The sequence below is a fragment of the Lissotriton vulgaris genome, chromosome 1_1 (genome assembly GCF_964263255.1).
Source record: "Lissotriton vulgaris chromosome 1_1, aLisVul1.2, whole genome shotgun sequence".
Taxonomy (NCBI): Eukaryota; Metazoa; Chordata; class Amphibia; order Caudata; family Salamandridae; genus Lissotriton; species Lissotriton vulgaris.
In genome coordinates, this window is record NC_141685.1 from 1,557,956,051 (window position 1) to 1,557,978,533 (window position 22,483).

General features: G+C 43.5%; 1 protein-coding gene across 1 annotated transcript in view; it reads left to right on the forward strand.

The window, feature by feature from the left end:
- LOC147750804 (sodium-coupled monocarboxylate transporter 1-like) overlaps positions 1-22,483 on the forward strand; it is a 366,759-nt gene that overhangs the window by 116,509 nt on the left and 227,767 nt on the right. The window contains exons 6-9 of the mRNA XM_086936978.1: positions 3,423-3,563; positions 7,008-7,137; positions 14,416-14,504; positions 19,672-19,784. Coding sequence (XP_086793104.1) covers positions 3,423-3,563; positions 7,008-7,137; positions 14,416-14,504; positions 19,672-19,784 — 473 coding nt within the window. The remainder of the gene's footprint in view (positions 1-3,422; positions 3,564-7,007; positions 7,138-14,415; positions 14,505-19,671; positions 19,785-22,483) is intronic.

Sequence of the window (22,483 nt, forward strand, 5' to 3'; positions counted from 1 at the left end):
CTCTGTTTCGCGATGCGGGGGAGGGAAACTTGTTTGGCTTGCATGGAACGAAGTGCTCTTCGCGGGACATACCATTGAAAAGATTGCTTCAAAAAATCAGGACCGGTGCCAGTAAGGGCTTTAAACACCAAACACAAAGCCTTAAACTGAATCCGAGATTTAACAGGGAGCCAGTAAAGGGCTCTAAGTTGTGCCCTAACCGAGGCAAACTTAGGAATCCCTGCAAGTAGTCTGGCTGCCGCATTCTGCACCATCTGGAGTCTTTCCAATTGTCCCTTCTGGATGTTAATGAAGAGAGCGTTGCAATAATCCAGACGTGAGAGAATGAGTGCCATGACTGCTATTTTCATACTGTCTTCTGAGAGGAAACATTTGATCTTGCACAAGATGCGCAGGATAAAAAAACAGGAGGAGACGACCCTACTGACTTGATGGCAATAAGCCAGTTTCGAGTCCACAATCACTCCGAGGTTATTTGCCCTATCCACCAGAATTGGGAGTATGCCCATTGTATCTGGCCACCATTCCGGTGTCCACAGACGGGCCGAGTTCCCAAAGATGATAACCTCAGTTTTCCCTGCGTTCAGTTTAAGGCAGTTTGACGTCATCCATGCAGCAATGGCCTGCATGCAGTTGTGGCAGTTTGCACCAGTCTCTGCCTCAATGCTTTTTTTAATAGATAACATAATTTGTGTATCATCGGCATATGAGGTCAGCTGGAAGCCAAATGATCTAATTAAAGGTGACAATGGAGCAATGTAAACATTAAACAATGTAGGGCTAAGCAAAGAGCCCTGAGGGACTCTACAAGGGAGAGAGAAAGGCTTAGAGCTGTCCCTGCCAAGATCCACTGTTTGTGTTCTATTTGGCAGGGATGATTTCAGGAGGTCACAAGCCTTACCATGTACTTCGACCACCGATGGACGGTCCATCGAAAACTTTATGATGGACCGTATCAAAAGCGGCCGAGAGGTCCAACATAATGAGTATGGCTGCCCCACCCTGCCCCACCCTGGTCCAAGGCCTCTCTAATCTCGTTGGTAGATTTTATTAGCACCAGCCTTAATCCAAGGCTACCAAGAGTGACTTCAAAGATCTGTTGTCTGACCTCCTGTGTGAGTTGCTGGGACACAACACGCTTCAGAGGCCTCCCTGTAACTGCTAGCGGCACATGGACCTGCCTGGACCTGCACACTTTTTTATCTCTATCATTCAAGTATTTTACTAAGACAACAACACTTGAGTTGACACTCAACACCACATATGCAAATTGTTAACAGTCAGGGCAAGCATTTTATTTTTCATCAACACGTATTGGTATTATGAGTTAGGTGCAAAGACATTTTCCCAATTATTTAAATATTCAAATGAGAAAGTCACAGATCATACACACATTTGTATTTTAATTTTGATTTCCAGCAATGCTCTAATGACAGATGAATCCCTAGGGACCATGATGACAATCTATATATATAAAAAACGAAAGTATGTCTGTTTGTCCTTTATGCATTACTACACCATTCATCCGATCGCCATGAAACTTTGGGAAGTTGTTGAGTACACTCCTGCAAAGGTTTCTGGCAACAAAATTAATAAATAAATAAATAAACAAATAAATAATAAATCGTTAAAAGTTGTTGAGTACACTCCTACGAAGGTTTCTGGCAAAAAAAAAGAAAAAAGAAAAATGTGTTAAATATTGGCCCCCTGTCCCCCCAGGGCCCTCATAATCTTTCCAATACTGAACATTTACAGTTTACGGTGCGACTCGCTTTTGCAATGACCATCAACAAAGCACAATGTTTGTCTGTTTGTCCTTTATGCATTACTACATCATTCATCCGATCGCCATGAAACTTTGGGAGGTTGTTGAGTACACTCCCGCGAAGGTTTCTGTCAATTTTTTAAATAAAAATCGCCCCCCCCAGGGCCGTCATAATCTTTTGAATACTGAAATAGACAGCGAATTTGCAAGCATCGTCGACAATTATGACCCCCAAACAGAAATCGATTGGTCAATCTACATCAGAAGCACGAAAGAAAAAGGCATTATGAGCTTCAGAAACAGACGAGCAACGGGAAGCAAGAGTAGAAGCTGTTCGAATACAAACTGCTCAAGCCCGTAATTCTCAAACGAACGAGCAAAGAGAATCAAGATTGGAAGCCGATCGAGAACGCACTGCTCAAGCCCCTTCTTCTCAAACGAACAAGCAACGAGAATCAAGAATGATCGATTACGCACTACTCAAGTCTGCTTGAATGAAACAGGAGAGCAATGAGAATCAAGATTGGAAAACAATCAATTACGCACTGCTCAAGCCCGTTTGAATGAAACAGGAGAGCAACCAGAATCAAGATTGGAAGCCAATCGAGGACGCACTGCTCAAGCCACACTTAGAAATGTTTTCAAAAATAAAATGAATAAGTTTCAATAACAATGACACAATGTAAATGTAATGTTATGATAACGAGTTTCCTTGAATTTCCTTTCTTCTGAGATCACAGCAATGCGCGATGGGTAGGCTAGTGCTAAATAAAAAACATAATCAACATTGTGCTGCAGTTTCCAAAGTCTGTTCTTGTTCAAGAGGTGCTTTAGGTTTGGCTTGACAGAGCTGCTGTGTGCCCAACCTATTGTTGTTGGCTCTTCAAAGTGCACGTTGAGTGGGCATTGGCTACTTCCAAAGGAGTATTTCACTCTCACCTGTGTAATAGGCTGTTTGGTGTATCATTCCACCTCCTTTGGAGTGATTGTATTACAGTGCATCAGAGACTATGTTACACCTCAAAGTACATTGAATTGTCACACAATACATTCTTTGTCATAGAAGTGTTGTATACAGAGAGCAGAATTTTTTTATAATTTGTATTCCACTGCAGCAGTCTTTTTTTAGTGTTTGTGGCAGCACTCAAAATGCAAGTCCCACCTATTGGCTCTCTCAGTGCTTACATTGACCTAGTGTAGTAAAAAAATGAATTCTCTTTACACAGTCTTACATTGCTAACACTTACCGGCAATAGGCATTCCACAATGTTCCATTGTTTGATGATATCTGCTTAGGTTTTGAGATCAATTGTGACCACATTTTCCAGATGGCCCTTTAAGGACTAGCTGTCTTGTGCTTCATGGCAGTATTGGTAACGAAGAAAGTGGTCTGATATGTTTTCCCCAAGTCTTGATACTTTCAAATATTGTTTTGGTCATACACTTAAATAACTTTTCTGTGTTACATTAAATCTGTAGTTATAATGGAACCAGTACATTTTTGCTTTTCTGTCCATAAGCAGCACAATTTGGTAACATGAGATGATGAACAAATAATCCCCAGGCTAGTTGGAAAAATGTATAAATGCCTTTTAGCACTTTAAAGATAAACCATCAACTTGAAATATTAAACTGTGTTTGTCCATCTTGCATTTAGCTTCGACCCTCAGCCTTTACAGAGACACACCTTCTGGACGATTGTAGTTGGAGGAACCTTTACCTGGACCAGCATATATGGAGTGAATCAAGCTCAGGTCCAGAGATATGTCTCCTGCAAAACCAGATTCCATGCCAAAATGTAATGTGTACACATCTACTTGCATTCTTCTATTTATTTCTTTTATGTTTTATTTATTTTTGTAAATATTTTTATTTTGTTTTTAAAAGAAAACAAAACATCAAACAAAGCATGAATACACAATGCACGATGAATTTCAACCCACCATATTTTTGCAAGGCAGTTATAAAGGTAAAATGTCTTTTGCAGGTGAGGCTGTAGCTGGACTTAAATGACCTGGGCGCAGAAAGACAAAGAGGGCCATTATGATGTCGGGCAGATGGCCACCGCATGACCGGCAGTGGTGATCTGCCCAACATCTTTCCCCGCCCGCCATTTACCCCCACCCTTTTACAAGGGTGGGTACACAGCGGCGGACGGAAAGACCATCCGCCGCTTTTCTGCACACAGGCAATCGTTACGATTGTCTGCCGTGCGGTCCCTTGCCATAATAATGCACATTTTGCATTACGGCGGGTGCTGCTTACAGCACCGCCCGCGGCAATGTTAAATATGCATGATGCGACCGCCATGGTGGCAGTCGCATCCTAATAGGCCTAGCGGAACCGCCACACCTCTGGCAGTCGGTCCCGTTTACCGTTACGGTGGCGGGCGGACGTCATGGGGCCCAAAGGGTCACATTTACAGTGCTCATAGTTACAAACATTAGGGTCAAACATTACATCTTTCATTTTCTTTTATGTTTTAACCGTGTGCTTGTCTGAATGTCTACAGTGTCTACATTGACAGCTATAGCACAAACCTTGCTACAAAGCACAGAGCCACTACCAAAAAATGAGGGTTTTACAGTGGGTAGTGCTATGGAAGGGGAAGTGATAAGGAGCCTTTTTAGCAACATTAGGAATAGATAGTGAAAGAGAGGGCATATTGACCCTCTGCGCTACTTTATGGCACAGCAAAACTGCCACTAGAGACAAAACTCTGACTCCCTCTTGCAGGAACATATATCATAAGAGTTATCTTGACATTTTTATTGCTATGTGAAAGCTGGAGGCACAAGGAACTCTGTCACAGGTGTTTTTACATTGTAAGTTATTGCTCAACACAGCGCTGTCCCCTGAAGTCAGAGCCCCCTCCCCAGGTCAGCGACCAGTGCGGCCGCACCAGTCGCACTGCCCTAAATCCAGCCCTAATTCTAAGGATAGATGCTCATGACTTACTGTTCAATGTAAAATCTAGCTCCCTAAATGTGAACTCCGTCACATCTAGGATACTACATTTGTTTGAGAAAGTGCTGCCTGGTTGTGGGTGTTATAGACTAACTAGGGCATACGCCTCTACTCCTTAATTGACCTCCTTTGAGCTTAAAAAGCATAACTACAGAAATAAATGCCACACAAAGTTCAGATTTCTTACGCGCAGATTTGTAAATATGAATTAATATCTCGGTTTCATTGAATAAAAATAACTACTTATCTAATGATTTTGCTATTACCTTTTCCCTTGTATTGAACAAGATACACACTACTTTAGCAAGCTGCTTTTAAAAGTAAATTATATGCAAATTCGACTTCAAAATTAAAGGTACTTCCAAAGTGTCAAACTACCTTACTTTTTACATATGTCACCCCTAGGTGCCCCAGTGGTAGGGTACCTTGTATCTATAAGCAGGGGCATTATAAAAAATGTTTTATGTGCCCTGGTGAGGGAAAAATAGCTAGTTAAATGTTTCCCCATTGTAGCACATGGGCTAAAAAGGCTGACATGGGAATACTTTAATAAAGTATTACTATTGATAGATGTGAGCTGAAAACATGATTCAAAGTATAAAAATGATAGTTAGAATAAATCCAACAACATGACAAGGTTGTATTCATTATAACTATTACAGAAAATAAGTTATAAAATTTGCTTTTCTGATGTGCTAAAATCCAGCCTTCCAGCAGCCTCTCCTAAATGGCCAGCCTTTGGCAGGCTGAGTCAATATGTTCTGATGTGGTGTGAAGTGCCTGCATAGAGACAAAGGGCATCTGGTGGAAGGAGAGCTGCAAGCTGCAGAGCAAACGACAGGAAGGGGGCTGGGTAGCCAAACTGGTCCTTGAAGAAAGAGTGATAGTTAGGACAGGACAGAGGCTCACACCCACATCCTGCACCCCCAGCCAGACAGGAGCCCCAGCAATTGAATTAGCTGACTGGCTGGAGGTGGAGTGTTAGGGAAACTTAGCCACGTCAGTAGGTTGGCTTAGCTAGATCCTAAACTACAGGAGAAACATTGTCCATTTTGGATTTCAAAGGAATAGTGCTTTCCGGGACAAGAATATGCCACACTTTGGAGAAAGTTGTCATACTTCTGGGTGTCAGCCTGTACTCCATTGGTCGGGGTGCCCCCCTGCTTGTCACCCAGGAACACTGGATTAAAATATGAGAGCTGCCTAGCAACCCAGATCCCTGCCTGAAAACTACAAGAAGGAAAAGGACTGCCCTGCTGGAACCCTGTCCTGCACCAAGAGATTTTTTGGAGGATAATTACCAAAATTATGGAATCAATGACATAATATCGAATACAAAAATATCTACCTACACAAATATCGATGCAAAAATATTGATAGTCAAAATATCGACATCCTATCTTTATAATGTAAATGACTAAAATATGAAAAAAATAATATAGATGTAAAAATATCGATTTAAAAAATATCGTTATTTTATATATGAAAAAATAATGTTAAATATTTTTTTTTACTTTTTAAACATTACTTAGATGTAATGTACATTGAAAAAATATAATAAACAAATTTAATTTTAAAAACTTTAAACATACATGTATAAAATGTTATATATAAATGTATATTTACTTCAAAACTAATAAGAAACTAATAACTTTAATTTTGTTTTAAATATTATAAATATATTAAAAAAATATATATATATATATATATATACATACACCTACACCTATAACACAAAATCTAAAAATAAAAACCTTATATTATAAAATGAATTGTTAAAATAGGTATACATTTTTTAACTTACATTTTGTACTCCATTGAGTGCAACAGTAGGAAAATTGTTGGATAGCATAAAGGTAAAAATTACTATTCCCACTTCAGAGAATGCAACAGTAGGGAAAGTGTTGAATAGCATAAGGGAAGAAATTACTATTCCCACTCCAGTGAGTGCAACAGAAGGGAAAGTGTTGGTTAGCGAAGGGTAAAAATGACTATTCCCACTCCAGAGGGCGCAACGAGTAGTCACTTGTGGCAACCTGTCTCCATATCCACGAGGTGCAAGTGTTATTACTCTTATTTTTTAGTAGAGGTTTTGCATTTTTTTTATTTTTTCCACAATGGCAATTCTCCGCAAAGTAGTGCAAGCATATAGATAACATTAGTTCTCGATTTTCAAATATGACCTTCAATTTCTTAAAATTTGAACTCATATTATGTCAATGTAATACTAACAATTATCTATTTACTAATATTGCTAAAATATTTTCTTATTCAGGGCTCTTTACCTAAATCTTGTTGGATTGTGGGTGATTCTTGTCTGCGTGGTGTTGAGTGGATTGTGCCTTTACTCAGTCTACCGAGATTGCGACCCATGGACGGCAAATATAGTGACAGCCCCCGATCAGGTATAGTAAGAATAACTTACAGTGGATTATTTATACTCAGATGTTGAAATGCATACCTGTCTATAGCGCACAGTATGCACAAAATGAATCTGCAGACAGTTTTTTTGCAAAAAATTTGACATGATTCAATGAATCCATACATGTGGCTGATTAAGTTTGACACTACATAGTTTCTTGAGAACTTGCACATGATGCTTTTTTGTATCAGTTTTGTAATTACTGCATCTCAAACAAGTGATCTCAGTTGCTGTACATCGCCAATGAGACGTTCTCTCCCAACTTCCCATACATTACCTCTGAAATCACATGTACGGTACAAGCTTTATGTGACAACCACAGTTGCAGCTACTACATCTGTAGTTGGCTTTGATAAATATATGACTGTCTTTTTTATGTTATACTTACCTTTACAACTACTGATTTTTTTTAATAGAATTCCACAAGTTGATCTTTTTTAAATGACACCCATAACCCTTCAACATGGGATCAGTAAATAACTGCTCACTTTGCAAGAATTTACTTGGTTACTTACCGGTAATCTTCATTACTCCTAGTCATAGTCTTCCTCGTCACAGTAGTAAATTTTCTTTTTTCCTTCCTGAGGGTAAGAGGAATACATTACATGGATTATCAATCAACTTGGTATTTCAGGAAGTCTACCAGCTTCTAATTGCACAGAGAGGCCTTTAAGTGGTGGCCACATTGGGATGAGCACATGTAGGTAATTTTTTAAGCTGGGTGAATGCTCTTCGTGTGAGAGACACTGCTCTAGTGGTGAGGATTTTGACGAGGAAGATGAACGAGGTAGGTACTGAACCTTTATGGAATCAGCGAAACAATATCACTGATGCATTCTTTGTTTACCCTTTGTGGCATGACCTACAGTCAGTATCGCCATAAAGGCCGGTAACGATGAAAGAGGGATAATAGATTTTAAGATTAGAATCACAGTGTTAAGGCAAAGAAGGTAATTTCCTTGGTGGCTCTCAAATTCATGCCTGGATATCATGGACAATGTCCTGCCCACAAAAGGAATATAATGGAACTAATACACACACACACACACACAGTCACATATACATGCACGCCTATGCACACATACACACATACAAAAACACCCATATACAGAGCCATCTAGGCAATGGGTATTGGAAAAAAAAGATAGCTCTAGTCTCTGTGGTTGTGAAGTCATTGTATGCTCACTCCTGGGCTCTGAACAGGCTTCATGGAATGGCTCGTGATTCTGTTGGCAGCATATCTTGCCATTGACTCCCCAGGTCGGGAAAGAAAAGAGCTTCAGAGAGAGACAGAGTGGGAGGATGTAAAGGAATTGCTTGAAAAAGCAATAGAATTGGTTGCACCTAAAACCACAAGTCATGGCTGTTTAAAATCCTCTGTCAATGGCCATTCCAAGCATGCTCAGTGTTTAGGGTGCCCTGATGTGGAGTCCCACTCAGTGGTGCAGTGGAGCATGCCCTAAGGGCAGTGCCACGGGGCGAACATAAGTGCCAGTCACTAATTTAGGAAGCCTATTCCCTCCAAGGGGCCTGGAGTGTGGATCTATGTCCTCATTTACCGCCTGTGTCCCCCTTGATGATGTTTCGTTCCGGGTCACAATAATGTCTCCCTGCTGTAGAGGGCAGTATTTCACCTAATTTACTTCAATATTGCTGTCCAGGCCACACCAGTGAAGCATCCCAAGGCCCGGACTGCGAGAGAAGAGTAGTAAGACAGACATGTCTCAGAGTGGTTTGTCAAAGAAGAATACTGCGTCTTTCTCGAACTATTGCATGAGTGAAAAGTTTGGTCAGAATGCTGCCAGACTCTGGAGAGAATGCTCAAAAGAACCACCGAATTATGTGAAAGTACTTCCTGGCCTTGCGCTATGAAAGATGCCCCACATTCCTATAGGGTTGACACCTTTTGTCAGCCTCAAAAAGTGCTTTGAGAATCTCTATTCCGATCCAAACGCGACATGTCTCAAGGGGGTATGGTTGATATTTATCATCTAATCGTCTACTTATTGAACCATGAGCTCATCACTCATCCATTTGTCGACTGCCTGCTCTTACTGTTGATGTTCGGATTATAGATGCTGCCTGCTATGCCCTACCTTGATACTCTTGATACCATGAAGTGTCATACAGAGAAGAACAATTCCTGTTTGAAAGTCTTAATTTTAGGGACATCAAGAGTTCTGGTGAACTACCAGAACAAAGGGTATAAATGGATTCTGCCTGAGCTAGCGAACAACAACACTTGTGTGTTTTTTTTTGGGGGTGGTGCCATAGACGCATGATGCGTCCAGGCCCAATAAATTCACAGGCTGCCTCCTGCAGCACTTCCTGCACGGTATATTCTGCTTTACGGTGTCCTAGAAGGCAAGAAGCGGGCTGGACACCTTGATGGCACGGCCAGAACTGCATCTGGATCCTGAAGAGCCCAATTACCTTCAGACCCCACCCTTCTTGAGACAAACATGTTAGGAGCAGCTAAAGTGCCTAAGTCATATACAAACTGGTTCCCAAGGAGCCTTTAGATTTGCTGCATGTCCAGTTCCACACATTTAGATTTCTTTCAAGTAGCAGGAACCCTGCCGAGAAGGCTTGTTTCTTCGTTCACTGCCCGAGTCTCACTTGGTTTCATAGTACAGAAGACTCCCACCCCTTAACCTTTCAGCAAGAGGCACCTCAAAGTCGGCATTAAACTATGCAGAGTGTGATACAGTTTTAAATTAATTACTTTCATATTCGCAATCCTTTCAGCGGCAGACTGGAACTTCACAGCAATATAAATCCGTAGATCACTATTGATTCCCTACTGTGCCAGATAGGATTCAGTTCTGTGACTGTCTGGTTACACACACAAACAACCCCAGTGATCAGTTTAACCTTTGCTTTCTTCAGTGTTTTTCGTTTTTTACCAAACTTTTATAAGCTAAGATCTCATTATCATTACTTATGCTAACGTCACTTTCAATCAATCAATCAATCAATCAATCAATCAATCAATCAAAGCATTTATATAGCGCACTACTCACCCAGAGGGTCTCAAGGCGCTAGGGGAGGGGGGTCTGCTACTGCTCGAACAGCCAGGTCTTGAGTTGCTTCCTGAAGGCGAGGTGGTCCTGGGTCAGGCGGAGGTGGGTCGGGAGGGAGTTCCATGTCTTGGCGGCGAGGTAGGAGAAGGACCGTCCCCCTGTGGTGGCTCTTCGGATGCGGGGGACGGCGGCGAGGGCGTAGCCGGTCGATCGAAGCTGGCGTTTGGGAGCGTAGAAGTTGAGGCGGCTGTTGAGGTATCCTGGGCCTTGGTTGTGTAGGGCTTTGTGTGCGTGGATGAGGAGTCGGAAGGTGATTCTCTTGTTGACCGGGAGCCAGTGCAGGTCTCTCAGGTGTCCGGAGATGTGGCTGCGATGGGGATGTCCAGGATGAGTCGTGCTGAGGCGTTCTGGATCCGCTGGAGTCTCTTCTGGAGTTTGGCGGTGGTTCCGGCGTAGAGGGAGTTGCCGTAGTCCAGACAGCTGGTGACGAGGGCCTGGGTGACCGTCTTCCTGGTCTCGGTGGGGATCCACCGGAAGATCTTACGTAGCATGCGCAGGATGTTGAAGCACGACGAGGAGACGGCGTTGACTTGTCTGGTCATGGAGAGGGAGGAGTCCAGGATGAAGCCCAGGTTGCATGCGTGGTCTGTTGGTTTGGGTGCGCTGCCTAGGGCGGGGGGCCACCAGGAGTCGTCCCAGGCGGAGGGTGAGGATCCCAGGATGAGGACTTCCGTCTTGTCCGAGTTCAGCTTCAGGCGGCTGTTCTTCATCCATTCGGCTACCTCTTTTATCCCTTCGTGAAGGTTGGCTCTGGCGGTGGCGGGGTCGTTGGTGAGGGAGAGAATCAGCTGGGTGTTGTCGGCGTAGGAGATGATGTTGAGGTTGTGCTGGCGTGCGATGTCTGCGAGGGGGCTCATGTAGACGTTGAAGAGGGTTGGACTGAGCGAGGAGCCTTGAGGGACGCCGCAGATGACTTCGGTGGCATCAGATCTGAACGGGGGGAGGTGGACTCTCTGTGTCCTTCCGGCGAGGAAGGAGATGATCCACTCCAGTGCCTTCTCCTGAATTCCGACGTTGCTGAGTCGCTGCACTAGTGTTTGGTGGCAGACAGTGTCGAAGGCCGCGGAGAGGTCTAGGAGGATGAGGGCTGCTGTTTCTCCGTTGTCAAGCAGTGCTCGGATGTCATCGGTGGCTGCGATCAGGGCGGTCTCGGTGCTGTGGTTGGCCCGGAAGCCAGACTGCGAGAGGTCGAGGGATCTGTTCGTCTCGAGGAAGGCGGCCAGCTGCTTGTTGACGGTCTTCTCGATGACTTTGGCTGGAAACGGGAGCAGCGAGATGGGGCGGTAGTTCTTGAGGTCGGTGGGGTCGGCTGATGGCTTCTTTAGTAGAGCGCTGAGTTCGGCGTGCTTCCAGCTCTCCGGGAAGGTAGCGGTGTCGAAGGAGGTGTTGATGATGTCCCGCAGGTGGGGTGCGATGACGGCGTCGGCCGTGTTGAAGACGTGGTGAGGGCAGGGGTCAGTAGGAGATCCGGAGTGGATGGAGTTCATCGTGCGGACGGTGTCTTCGGTGCTGATCGGGGTCCAGGCGCAGAGGGTGGTGGTGGGGGGCGGTGGTTCGGTCGTGGCGAGCGTCGGTTGAGTGCTGAAGCTGTTGTGTATGTCCGCGATCTTGTTGTGGAAGTAGGAGGCGAGGGAGTTGCAGAGGTCTTGTGAAGGGGTGATGTCGTTGTTTCCGGCATTGGGGTTGGAGAGCTCTTTAACGATGTTGAAGAGTTCCTTGCTGTTGTGTGCGTTGTTGTCCAGTCATTCCTTGAATGCGGTTTTCTTGTGGTTTTCTTTGGTTTTCTCTGTTGAGCTTCTGTGGTTTTTTGTGTGCATATTATAACTTGAAGATATTCCCAATTCCCTTGGACAGCCTGTGCCCAATCTCCCGGAGAACAGCCAATTGATGCTGCAGGGCAGTCAACTTCATCTCTCCACTTGTGCATGCTTTTTGAGTAAAATACAAACTTTTTTCAAGTTTGCTGCATTTCTGTTCAATTGTTTTTTTCTCTATCAGAAAGCAAAGTTTCCTGTGGAAATTAAGTGGAAATGACACTTTTGAGACCCATCCCTTTTTCGGCTTACTGCCTTCATCTGAACTTTTTATGATAAACAGATCAGACAAAAGGTATCTGAAATAACTGTTCTCAAAGAACAAATCAGATCTGCAGGCTTGTCACCATAACTACTTCAGACTACTGTACTGGGCGAAAGCTTTCCCACTAAGCAATAATCAGGTATTCTATAACTAAATTATAAAAATGTCCAAAATTGCAGTAGTCAAAACAATACAAATCCCCTCCTAGGATGTCCTGATAAAGATTATCATAGTGTAAATATTCTATCCTCACAGTTTGTTTGAGTGGGTCACCAAAACAAAAATGTTGTGGATTACAGTAATCCATGGGGGTTTCATGTAACACAATGTAGTAACATTCCACTCTTAATAGCCTAGTGCATTTAACATATACTTTTCACAATAAGCAAATCAGGCGTACTGCTTTGTCATAACATTAAATAATAAACAGATGAAACCAATGGAATCTGGCATAATTTTTCCAATAAGGCCACCAATCTTTGTTATTGATATGATACCATAGCCAACACAGACCTTCTGAAGTGCACATGAGCTCGTAATCATAATGCATGCTTTAATAAAATTACAGTTTAATAAAATTACAGGATGTAGAAGAGTACAGTTGTCAAAACAATGCACAACCTCTCTCAAAAGGGCCTACACTCTGGGTTTGTCAGAGGGGGTGACCAACATCAAAACTCTTGCCCACTAAGGAAATCAGTGAAACTTCATATTAAAAAATACTTGTCTACAGCCTGCAACACGGTGTGATAACACTCCACAGTTAAATGCCTATTGGCTTTAACAAATGCTTTTCTCAAAAAATAATCAATTCTAATGCCTTTATCACTGACTTACAACCTGAACCAGCGGAGCCCTAGTGTACTGAGCGTAATTTTTCCCACAAGGCAACCATCAGGTATACTGTCATAAAATTACAAATGTATCCAAAAACACAGCTGGGATAGCAATATATTATGTCTCCTAAGAATACCTAAAAGAATTATCACAGTGCAAATCTCCCATCACTACGGTTTGTCAAAGGGAGTAACCAACAGCTGAACCCTTACCTACCACAGTAAGCTGTAATATTCCATGTAACAGAAAACACCTTCTGCAGGCTTTATCACTGAGTAATAACTACCACCTTAAAATGCATGCCAACTTTAACATATGATTTTAACAATAAATATGTCAGTCCTACTGCCTTTACCCTCACTTTCCATGATAACCAGTCTTGATTATTTGTTTCTCGTCATAACCAACTCAACCCTGCTGTATTAAGTATAAGTTTTTGCACAAGGCAAAAAATGCAATACAAGCACTCTTTTTCAGTTGAAGCACAAAACATCTGTCCAATCAAATGCTGTACTCAAGGGGCCCAATATGTGGGAGGAGTCTAAGTCTCTCAGTAGAACTTTTGAAAGCTGTTTTTCTGTTAATCACGTAAAGTATGGCGGCAGCTGCACTGTCAAGTCAGACCTAAAAATGATTTCATTCTGTTTACAATGCATGCCTGACATATAGAATTGAATGTGCGATGACTAGGTTAATTTATCAGATGTAAAATAGTCCCTCATGCATTGCTATGCTAGTATTCCATAGAAAACACAATAGGAGACAGACAAATAGCTAGTGCTGCCAACTTTAGAAATGGGAACTCGACAAGCACCTGAGTGGCCAATATTACTTCATTTGGCTGAATTCAATCCCGTTTTCAGAATAACTATCGACTTTTCAAATGAGTCTCATATACTTCCTAGCATGAACAATTCTCTCATATAGATATCCTGAAAAGCTGGCTTGGTCTGGCCCTAGTGGGTCATTGTTTGACATCCTAGCTACTGAAAACTGATCACTAAAATACAATAATAAAGCATGTTACTGATCATGTTTCAGGTTGAAAGGATTCCATTGCTGCGTGGATAACTAGTTGATTGAATGCTGCCATAGCAATGCGTTCTGAGGTGCAAGATTAATTTAACTAGCTAAAATATATGTTTTTTTTTATACTATAGCCAGTGGACAAAAAAAATCTTCTTTCCCCCAATATATTTTACTTCAAATGTATCTATTTTTTGTAACTAATTTCTAAAACAATTTTTTTTCTTCAATTTTAGCTTATGCCATATTTAGTAATGGACATTCTCCACAAATATCCAGGTCTTCCCGGGCTGTTTGTTTCTTGTGCTTACTGTGGAACATTAAGGTAATTTGAAATGTTATAATTTATTTTATTTTGAAAATGCATGCAGTCTTACAGCTACTTCCAATTAAGTAGGGAGGAAGAGCAGAGGGTAAGGATAGATCATGTACTTGGTGAGGTGCTCAACTGCGTCATCGCAGTAGGGTTCTGGGATGCTCCACTATTTCTATCCAGGATGGTTTGATATATTTGCTTATGATGTTGAGCCCTTCGTCACTCTACTTCAGAGGAGAACACATCATAGGCATTTCTCAGTTGTCTGAAAACCTGGATGCAATTACTGTAGTCTATACTAATATAATAAAGAGAGAGCCCAAACGTTTGAGGCGGGTAATCTCAGGAACCACAGCACCAATCACAACACCCAATACAGCGTTGGAAAGGGCAGTTGCAGCAGAATGACATAGGCTATGCAGATGCCCACCATAGACACTTAAAAGTTAAAAGAACCATGCCAGCAAAGTAGTCCCTTGTGGGAGTGTCTGCGTTGTGCTGTGGGCATGTGCTGGGGGCGTGACATATGCTGGAGGCGTGTGGTACGTTCCGCCCTTCATGCCAGGTCTCATATTGTGTGCAAATCCCACTCTACTCCCTTTAAATGCACCTGCACCCCATAATCATAACCCACCCTTACTCCTTGAAATACCCCAACACCCTTAAACACTAACCCATAAAAAACCCTACAAATATAACCTGTATCCCAAAACCCAAACCTAGCCCTGAACCCTATAAATACCCCTGTACGTCAAACCCCAAACCTAGCCCTGAACCCTAAAAATACCCCTGTACCCCAAAACCCAAACCTACCCCTGAACCCTAAAAATACCACTGTACCCCAAAACCCAAACCTACCCCTGAACCCTAAAATACCCCTGTACCCCAAAACCCAAACCTACCCCTGAACCCTAAAATACCCCTATACCCCAAAACCCAAACCTAGCCCTGAACCCTTAAAATACCCCTGTACCCCAAAGCCCAAACCTAGCCCTGAACCCTAAAAATACCCCTGTACCCCAAAACCCAAACCTAGCCCTGAACCCTAAAAATACCCCTGTACTCCAAAACCCAAACCTAGCCCTGAACCCTTAAAATACCCCTGTACCCCAAAACCCAAACCTACCCCTGAACCCTAAAAATAGCCCTATACCCCAAAACCCATACCTATCCCTAAACCCTAAAACTACCCCTATACCCCATAACCCAAAATATATCTGAACCCTTAAAATACCCAAACACCCCAAAACATATACCTCAGTACCCCAAAACATATACCCCTACACCCATACTTACCTTATCCAAAGATAAAAAAAAACATGCTTTTACCATTCATGCATTTACAACGAATTTCGTTGTAAATGTATGCGTGGTAAAAGCATATAAAATGTAATGCCATGCATTATAATGGCATTGCGGAGTCATGGTACTTTCGTAATGAAAGTATGCAGAGTGATGGTATGCAGAAAGAAAGTTGCGGAATAATGGGTGTTTACCCTCCCCGGTAAGTACTTTGGTGGCACGGTGGCCCACATCTCCACAAAATACTCATATTTTTTCACCACCGATTTGAAAAATGCACAGGTCTCTCTCATTGATGGCCAGCACCGACATACACTTTTAGACACACCTCCCGCCACAAGTTCTAGAATTGCGAACTTTAGAGCTGGGGAGCTACGTTCGAATCTCGGCATCAGCTTAACATCCTGTGATTCCAGCCAAATCGCTTTGTCTCCCAGTACCTACCACAAATGAATTTGTTCTACTGTAATGTAAATTGTGCTCATGCCATGTTGTCGAGCTCGCGCTATATAATATTGCAAGGAAAAATAAAGTAGGGAAACTCGAGTTCAAACACTACTGAACGCGCACTCTTAAGTGCATCAGCAATGCACTGTGAATCGGAGCGTTTCACAGGCCTGTCACAGATAATAAATGCTATCAAAACGAAATCCTACAAAACAATATACCACTGGCCGGCAGCAATTCATACCCGGACAACGTCGGGACGGGCTGCTAGTACTTAATAAAGGTGATGAGAACCTTGTCTACTGGGTATGGGATAGTCTGGTGTATCAAACTGAGAGCCAAATGATTGAACAAATATTTGCTCAATGTTTTCCTTGAATGGGGAATTGTGTGGTTGAACTCACAATCATGCCCTAACTTAACATGATATAACATAACACAAAATAACACAGGACTAGACAAGGCATCATAAGATGATGTCAACATTTGCACATCGCCAACATTTCCTACTAGTAGTTTTGGGATCAGGATGGCTGAGATTGCACGATCAACCTCCTCCTTCAATACATTGAAAGTGCTTTCACCAATGACCTTTAGGCACCTGTAACGGATCAATTGTTGTAAATGTTGACAATAATGACCAAGATAAGCATAGGAATGCATGGTATTAGAAACTTGTCATTCTCAGCAACTGAGAATGACAAGATCTGAACTTTGTTTTGTTAAACACATATTCCCCTGGGTAATGACCAACGGAGGCTGCCACTGCATCTATCATTTGCAGTGGGGCATACAATGGACACTGGTTCACCCAGATGTTGGATCCCTGCACCATCTGCTTCCCTACTTTAACGACCTGCGATATTCCATGCAGGGGCGTAGCTTCAAGAGGGTGTTACACCCTCCCTGATAAATGTAATTGCTGGTAAATAATTGGGTACAGGTGCTTTCAGTCAGGTATGGTGAGGTGTCTTTCGGATTTCACCACGAATTTCTACACACACACAGAGACTAACACACACACACACACCCTTTCTTTGTTTGGAAAGTCTTCAAAAGTGTTGGTAAGTTTACAAAATGGTGTGTTTCCCTCCCTCACTTAGTACCCGTACCAATCTGAATTTCTCTCCCCTCCCACTGCTCCTTAAGCCCTTGTCATGCACACTGCCCTCGGATAATGTATTTTAACCTTATATGTCAGCGTGATTGTCAAAAAATCTGATGCTCACACCCCCTCCCAATCATATTGACCAAGCTACGCCCCTGATTTCACACTAACCAATTTGTTTGATTACATTTCATTCAGTGATAAGAGTTTACCATCAAGCATTAAATCCTATAATGCTTGTGGGTAAATACAAGTAAATAAATAAAGGCAGAACCAGTGCTGGTTCTGATGAATTAGAGTCTAAAACAGAGTGAACGCAGGCTGGTGGTGGGAGCAGAGAGCTGCAATTTGGATTGAAAGTGCGGGGCCATTTTGAAAAAATCAGTTTGCTTATGATTCAATCTGGACAGTAGCGTAACTGATGGGGCATTTTGCCTCCTCCATATCAACAGAAAATTACCCAAATTTGACACAACGTTTTACAGATGAAACAAACCTGACCGAGGGGCTGTCCGCAAGCTTGCAAAGTGTTTTTTGTCTGGCAGTCAGGAAAATGCCTATGAGTTTGATGGAAGAAATAAAACCTACATTTTGGTGCAGTTTTTTGGGGGAATTTTGTATAGAGCAAACTCGGCCTTAAAATTTTGGAACACTTTACATAAGTACCAGTTAAAATACACAAGGCCAGACTCTTTTTTTTTAGACATCGAACTTTGGAACTTATTATCAACGGCCAGCAATAATTATTGCTGGCCGTGCTCAGCGAAAAATTTCTTATCGTAGGCTTTCTCTGGAATTTATCGCCCTGGTAGCGCGTTATTAACAACGCGTTTCTCTAGGGCGATAAAAGTTCCAGAGAGAGCGAGGTTATCAACGTTTTGCAGGGAACATCGCTGGTTTTCCAGCGATTTCCCCTGCAAAAAGGCGATAACCTTGCTGATACGACCCTGTGGTCGTATCAGCATAATCTACCCCCTATGTCAAACATAGGTAAGTCAGGATTTTAGCAGACATTAGATTTTGGCGAAAACTGCCATTTTCGCCAACATCTACCGTCTGCTAAAATCCTGTGGGCTTGCTTGTAAATATCGTGATGTGAACATCAACGATATTTGCAAGGTAGTCCATCCGGGGTGCGCCCAGTGGCGCCCACTTTGCATCTCATTAGAGATGCAAAGGGAAGCGTTGGGAAAAAGGGTGCTGGTTAAGTGGTGTGGCTCACTTGTTAGAGGCAGCAGACCCGTTAGCAGAGAACGGCCCGGGACCAGGGTTCAATTCCCGACGCGGCAGGGTTGTGGACCAGGGTCAAACGGACTCGATAATTCTCTCCTCGGTGCCTACTCTAACCAGGAAACACACTCGGCAACTCTGGGCATTAAGCTTGCCTCATCTCTACAACGGCCCCCCACAGACGCCGGGGATGCCTGGTTTCACCTTGGAGATACCCAGAAAGGGACCATCTCACAGGGAAAACCAGGACGGGTTCCCCAGCGGTCTTCAGCGCCAGGATACTCCTTGGAGTCAAAGTGCGCTTTACAAGTACACTTACATTTACATTTACATGCGATTATGCATGTTTGCACCCTCTTGTAAATAGGGCGATAGTTTTATCTCCCCTTTTTTGCCTTTTTAAGCCAAAAAAGCAGAGATAAAGTCCTTGTAAATATGCCCCCTGGTTCCTCAGTTCCAAAGTCGTCAGCTCTGGCGAAATGCCGCATCCTCTAAAAACTGGATTTTAACCCTTGCTCTTTAGTGTGTTTGCTAGTACTCTTTGCTTTTAATACCAGATGCTACTGGGACACTTTTATTTTCATACGGTTGCGTTGATGGAGAGCATGGCTGTGCGTCCCTTTTTAAAATGTTGCTCTATGTAAAGTGCATATATTAACTCAAAAATTGGCTAAGTAAACGTCTGCTCTGTAGTCAGCAGAGTTAGGACAGAGGGTGAGGCAAAACTATTCCCTTATTGTGAGTGGTGATGTTTACAGCTCATGCACCACTTTGGAGAATGTAAGTCGGGTATATGCACTTTAGGCAGTGCAATGTCATAAAACAGGCAGACAGCTATGCACTGCCCGGCACACACATACGTATATGACACAGCCCCTGCCCCATCATGACTTTGTGATTTCACCTGCAGTACCTCTGGCAGGTGTGGGTGCTCTCCATCGCTGGCAGAAAATATTAGACAGAATACTTTTGTTTTGGTATTAAATGCAAACGTTTTGCAACAATATTGTTTAAAAGTGCTTTTATAATCCACCTAGCAATGTCGCTGCTCACGAAAACACCCCACTCATGTGATCCTTCTGTCTCTAGCACGGTGTCCGCCACCATCAATGGTCTTGCAGGTGTAACAGTGGAAGACCTCATTAAACCTTGCTTCCCATCACTCACAGAAAGGAAGCTGGCATGGATGGCCAAAGGAGCAAGTAAGTCACAAATTTCATTACTGCTACTTTTCATGTGTGGACTATACAGTGTGTGTTAACAATGCTATGCGGGACAACCAGCACACTCAGAAAAATTGGCATCAGCTCGAATTGAATGCCTGCTTGCCACGCACGTGACTCGTGACGTAATAATGCTCCGTCAGACAATCCTAGTATGACTCTTGCAGCTTTTACTGCTGCAACTTAATTTCATGTCAGAACTGGAGGCTATAAATGTGTGCATTATCCCTTTAATTGCACCTCCTGTCATGTTGGCATTCTCGAGCTCGGGGGAGAAGAATGCCAAGACTTCAATGTTCTGAGGGGAACCGTTGGGCAGCCTTCCGTTGCTCGGCGGTTCTACTAGACGCGTCTCTGCCCCTCTTTTTCAGGAGGAAATAAACTACTTCAATTTACTCAATCTTGTCGGAGTAGTATTTACCATAATTTGGCGATGAGGGTGGGATCCGAACCCATGCGTATAAAGCACAATGGATTAGCAAGCTCTTCATGCCATTGTGTATTTATACTCTCTTCTGTTTTACATTTTTTTGTGTATAGGGATGGCTTAGTCTTTTACTTGTTTTTACTCATGTTCTATTTCAATGTATAAAAGGGAAGATGTGTCATATTGGCATTCTTCTTGTCGTGCGAGGTTGCAACTGAACGTGTGGGGAAGAATGCCAAGACTTTAACGTTCTGAGAGGAACCATTAGGCACCCTTCAGTTGCTCAGCTGTTCAATCCAGGCGTGTCTCTGCCACTGCAAACTACATGGAGGGGGCCCCCCCGCCAGTCTCCGTGCCATTCTAGAGCTCTCAGCCCTGCGACCCGCCATACTGCAGGGGATGCGGGGCTATTGTTACGCCACTGTCACCAATACAGCTGTTGTAAGTAACACTGGATGGTGGAGTTAAAGGTTGGGCTTAGTCTGCCAGCAGGCTATTATAGAAATGAAATGAAATGAAAATTATATTTATATAGCGCGTACATACCCGGAGGCCTCGCAGCGCTTCGACTGATTACTGTGGCGAGGGCATGGGTAGTTAACACGCTTTGACGAACAGGTGTGTTTTCAATGCTTTCCTGAAAGCCATCCGATTGTTGATCTCCCGGATATTCGGCGGAAGGGAATCCAACATCTTTGCCGCCAGATATGAGAAAGCCCGGCCTCCCCAACGAGCATTATTGATTTTAGGTGTGGTGGCTAGATGCAAAACACTGGAATGCAGGGTTCTTGATGGAGTGTAGGGTACCACCAAAGGAAGCAAAATGGCGGGGCCTGTTTGGTGGAAGGCCTTGTGCACGATGCACATGGCCTTAAATTGTGTTCTGGCAGCTATTGGAAGCCAGTGGAGTTCTTTCAGGGCCTTCCTTGCTGACTGCCAACGGGGGATGTTGAACAAAAGTCGGGCAGCACAGTTCTGTGTGACTTGGAGTCTGTTTGTTACTGCTACCGGAGCTCCCAGGTATAACGCGTTTCCGTAATCCAGGCGGGAGAGTATCAAGGCCTGAACCATGATTCTCCTCGCCTGAAAAGGAAGCAGTGGGAGTATCTTCCGGAGCATTCTCATTAGTCCAACACAGGTGGAGGCCGTTTTGGTGGCCTGCACAGAGAAGTCTAGTGCTTTATCGAGCCAGACTCCTAGGCTCTTGATATGGGGTTTAGGAGAGTGAGGGGGACCAAGACAGGCGGGCCAGATGGAAACCAAAGTAGTTGGTGCGAGATTACCCAGCAGCATAATCTCAGTCTTCTCCCTGTTGAGTCTAAGACACGAAGAATGCATCCACTTGGCTACAGCCTCTAGACAGGGGCCCAAGGTGTTGGATGATCCCTCCGTGTGATCCAGGGAGACCACAAGTTGGGTATCATCTGCGTAGGTGACAATACGCACACCAAAGGGCTGGACTATCCCTGCTAGAGGACTCATGTAGACATTAAAGAGCGTGGGGAACCCCACAGCTCAGTGGTTGTTTCGAGGATACTGCTTCGCCCTCAAACACCTGGAAGAAGCGCTGGTCCAGGAAGGGAGTCAGCCATTCCAGGGCCGCGCCAGACACGCCCATGCCCGCTAGACGATGTAATAATGTGGCATGGTTAACCGTGTCGAACGCGGCGCTGAGATCTAATAATATAATGGCTGCTTTCCCCCCCCCCCCGGTCCAGCACAGATCTTGTTTCTTCTGTTACTGCTAATAGAGCAGTTTCGGTTCCATGTTGGGGGCGGAATCCCGTCTGGGAGGCACATAGCAGATTATTAGATTCCAAATAATCTACTAAAATGTTATTGTCCATTCATTACAGGGTCCCTGCCATCAGTAGGCCGGGGAAGTTTGCCCAATTTTAGGTGGGTTTCCTGAAGCAGACTCCTGTCATGATATACATCGGGCCCACTCATCGTTCAGTTTGACAAAAGTGCATCCACTGCTCCTTCTCATTTCCGTTTTAAAACATTAGACAATGCCACAATGCAGTATTTCAAAAGCAGATGAAACTACAAAGAGCACATTTTGAGAATACATTTTTATTAGTAGACAATAGCAATCTTAAGAGGCATTGCATAGCTTCATACACACTTTGACCCCAATTCCATCACAGTCTCTCTCTCTGTGTCAGTCAGTCTCCCTCGCTCAGTCAGTCAGTCTCTCTCTCTCAGTCAGCCAGTCTCTCTCTCTCAGTCACCCAGTCTCTCTCTCTCT